The sequence below is a fragment of the Gavialis gangeticus genome, unplaced genomic scaffold (genome assembly GCF_001723915.1).
Source record: "Gavialis gangeticus isolate Ggan-Ray unplaced genomic scaffold, GavGan_comp1, whole genome shotgun sequence".
Lineage (NCBI taxonomy): Eukaryota > Metazoa > Chordata > Crocodylia > Gavialidae > Gavialis > Gavialis gangeticus.
The window spans coordinates 59,916,495-59,919,253 of NW_017729022.1; the positions used below are offsets into that span (position 1 = coordinate 59,916,495).

The window sequence follows — 2,759 nt, forward strand, 5'->3', positions numbered from 1 at the left end:
TTTTTTTTTTTTTTTTTTTTTTTTTAAAAGTCAGAGGAGGGTCTCTGAATAGCAGATAGAAAAGCTCAAGGAAGGCTGTCAAATTCTAGTAAAGGCAACCACCGGGGCAGTAAGAATTGACAGCTTACAGGACAGACTGCCAGGAGGCACAACTTGGGGCTCCATTATACAGAAACCTCAAGTAACACTTGCTTGAGCCACCATCACACCATCTCAGTGTCAGCTGCCTCCTCTGAGTCTCATGCCATCTCCATCATTCACTACTCTAGGTCATGTCTAAGTTAAGACCTTTAGGTATACAAGTTTTTTTGTTCCTCTGCAGCACTCCAAGCTGTCCCAGGCACTTGCCAATAAAGAACCTGAAGTTGGGCCTTGCCCTGAATTCATGTGTGGCAAAGTCATGTTTTCCTTGATTGTTTAAACAAAGCAATGAGCCAAATCTCACCTCATTGAGGTCGATTTCAATGACCTGGTCATAGTGGCAACCAGCATCAGGCTGCAAGTGCTCCTGGAATTCATCTGCCAAAGCAGCAATGTCTGAAATCAGAAAGAAAGGAAAGCTGGGAAATATAGCAGTGGGGAGGGAGAAGGGATTGACAATTTAGAAGTGCTGTACACTGCATATCCTGAGGGGAAACTCCCCATAGATCATTCCCAATCCCACAAAGCATTGGATTCCTCACCTCCCCTCTCTCACCAATGACCTGACATCCCCTCTCTCACCAATGACCTGAGAGACCACTATTCAATTAACATCCGATCCGTACTCCTGTGCCTGGCATCCTATCAATATGTCTTTTGGGTGCTGCAGCCACTGCTGAACTAGACAGCTGCATTTTCATCCCATTCCCTTAGCAATTGCCATGCAAAATAACAGGTTCTTAAAGAATTTGACAGCTGTACTCAAGAAGGAAAGAGTAATCTAAGAGAGTATGCTTGAAATACTCGTGACCAACTAAGACAGTGCAGAGACCTCCTCCTCCAAATCCAGGAAGGCCCTTAGTGAATCTGTCCAAAGCACCATTTCTTTGCTTTCCATATGAAGAACTGATGTGCAATTTCTACAGTGCTGTCTGTTCTGGGTACCACCCCCCATGTAAGAAGGAACAGATCCCAAGTCAGAAGAAACTGGCTTTGCCACCAGACACCCTTCCTCAAGCCCTCTTACCAGCTCGCCCAGTCTTCTTTAAGTATTTGTTCATTCGCTGGTTATATGGGAAAATGGAGGTGGTGGCACCAATCTCTGCTCCCATATTACAGATTGTTGCCATTCCTACAGAAAGATGGAAGAGAGAGACCCAGACTGAGTCAGGGTGCAAAAAGGTACTGAGCTCTGCAAAAGCAAAACCGTGGGGAAGACAGCAAGGCCAGGACACAATAGGGTAACAGACACAGGAACCTACTTTCACATCAGATCAAACTAACGGAACACTAGATCAAATGGACCATCTCTAAGTACCTGCAAGGGAGAGGTTCTGGGCTCAGACATTTAATGATCAAGGGAAGTGGGAAGAAATAACCACGTAATATGCCAGAAGGTGGTATGCCATCAAGCTTCTATTTAGCAGTGAAAGCACCAGTGTCTTCATTGCCTGCACTGAAGTGGAGGCAGATTCTGCAGCTACGTTGGATTATTCTTTACCAGAGGAGCTGACTATACACTGGTCTTGGTGGCCACCAAAAAGACAGGTTAAATAGAGTAAAAAGTTCTCACTGACTGAAACTGAAAAGCCAGCAGGTTTTCATGATTTGAGGATAAGAGCCCTCATTCACAGGTGCAGTGGTGACACCTGAGAAGCATTTCAAATCCAGACAAGTCTCATCATACAGGGGACATAGTCTGTCCAAATCTCCCCAGTCTACTGCTTCTAGAGGCTAAGACCAAAATGTAAGTCCGCTTCAGAATTGTGCATGCGTGGGACAGACAGACAACAGTTTTCAATGCCCGCAACAAGACACAACCATGCAATACTGAACTGTAGCAGAACCCAAGATTGAGATCTGCTTATGACCTGAAGTGTCAGAGTCTGTTCTTATAAAATTTGGCCCCGGTTATCCCACTGCAGCTGCAGCTTATTCCCAAACCCCAGACTGGCAAACTGCATCAATCTGTACAGCACTGCCCAGATACAGCAACTTCTACAACTGCCTCTTAGCAGGTAAGTGAGTTAGTAGTGCCTCACCAGTGCAAGAGATGGAGTCCACTCCAGGCCCATGATACTCTATGATGGCACCTGTGCCACCTTTCACAGTGAGGATGCCAGCCACTTTCAAGATCACGTCTTTAGGAGAGCTCCAACCTGACAGCTTGCCAGTCAGCTTCACGCCAATAACCTAAGCAGCACCAACAACAGGAAAAATTGGTAGCAATGGAATGCATCTCAAAGCCACAGGGATCCCATTCTTCTACCTCACTTCTGAGAGGGTCCACTCCCCAGAATCCACCATTTACAAGTAGATAGGATGCCAGTTAAGGAGGACATTTTCAAACCCAAGTTCCAAAAGCCCCAAATGCCACTGCCCTTTCATACTTGTCAGCTCGTTTCACAAGGGGAATTAACTTTTCCTCTGTTGTCTCACCTTTGGACACTTGAGCTCCCAAGCGATTCCTGCCATGACATCTACAGCATCAGCTCCTCCCACTCCTATGCAAATTCCCCCCAGGCCACCTCCATTGGGTGTGTGGGAGTCTGTGCCAATCAGCATAACCCCAGGGTATGCGTAGTTCTCCAAAATGATCTAAAAAAAGTGGGGGGGGG

The 2,759-nt window shown here is 46.2% G+C and overlaps 1 protein-coding gene across 1 annotated transcript in view; it reads right to left on the bottom strand.

Moving 5' to 3' along the window:
- The window catches only part of ACO2 (aconitase 2), a 41,475-nt gene that overhangs the window by 12,818 nt on the left and 25,898 nt on the right, over positions 1-2,759 (bottom strand). Inside the window, exons 5-8 of the mRNA XM_019515106.1 lie at positions 2,581-2,739; positions 2,184-2,334; positions 1,169-1,273; positions 446-537 (exon numbers count right to left, since the gene is read on the bottom strand). Coding sequence (XP_019370651.1) covers positions 446-537; positions 1,169-1,273; positions 2,184-2,334; positions 2,581-2,739 — 507 coding nt within the window. The remainder of the gene's footprint in view (positions 1-445; positions 538-1,168; positions 1,274-2,183; positions 2,335-2,580; positions 2,740-2,759) is intronic.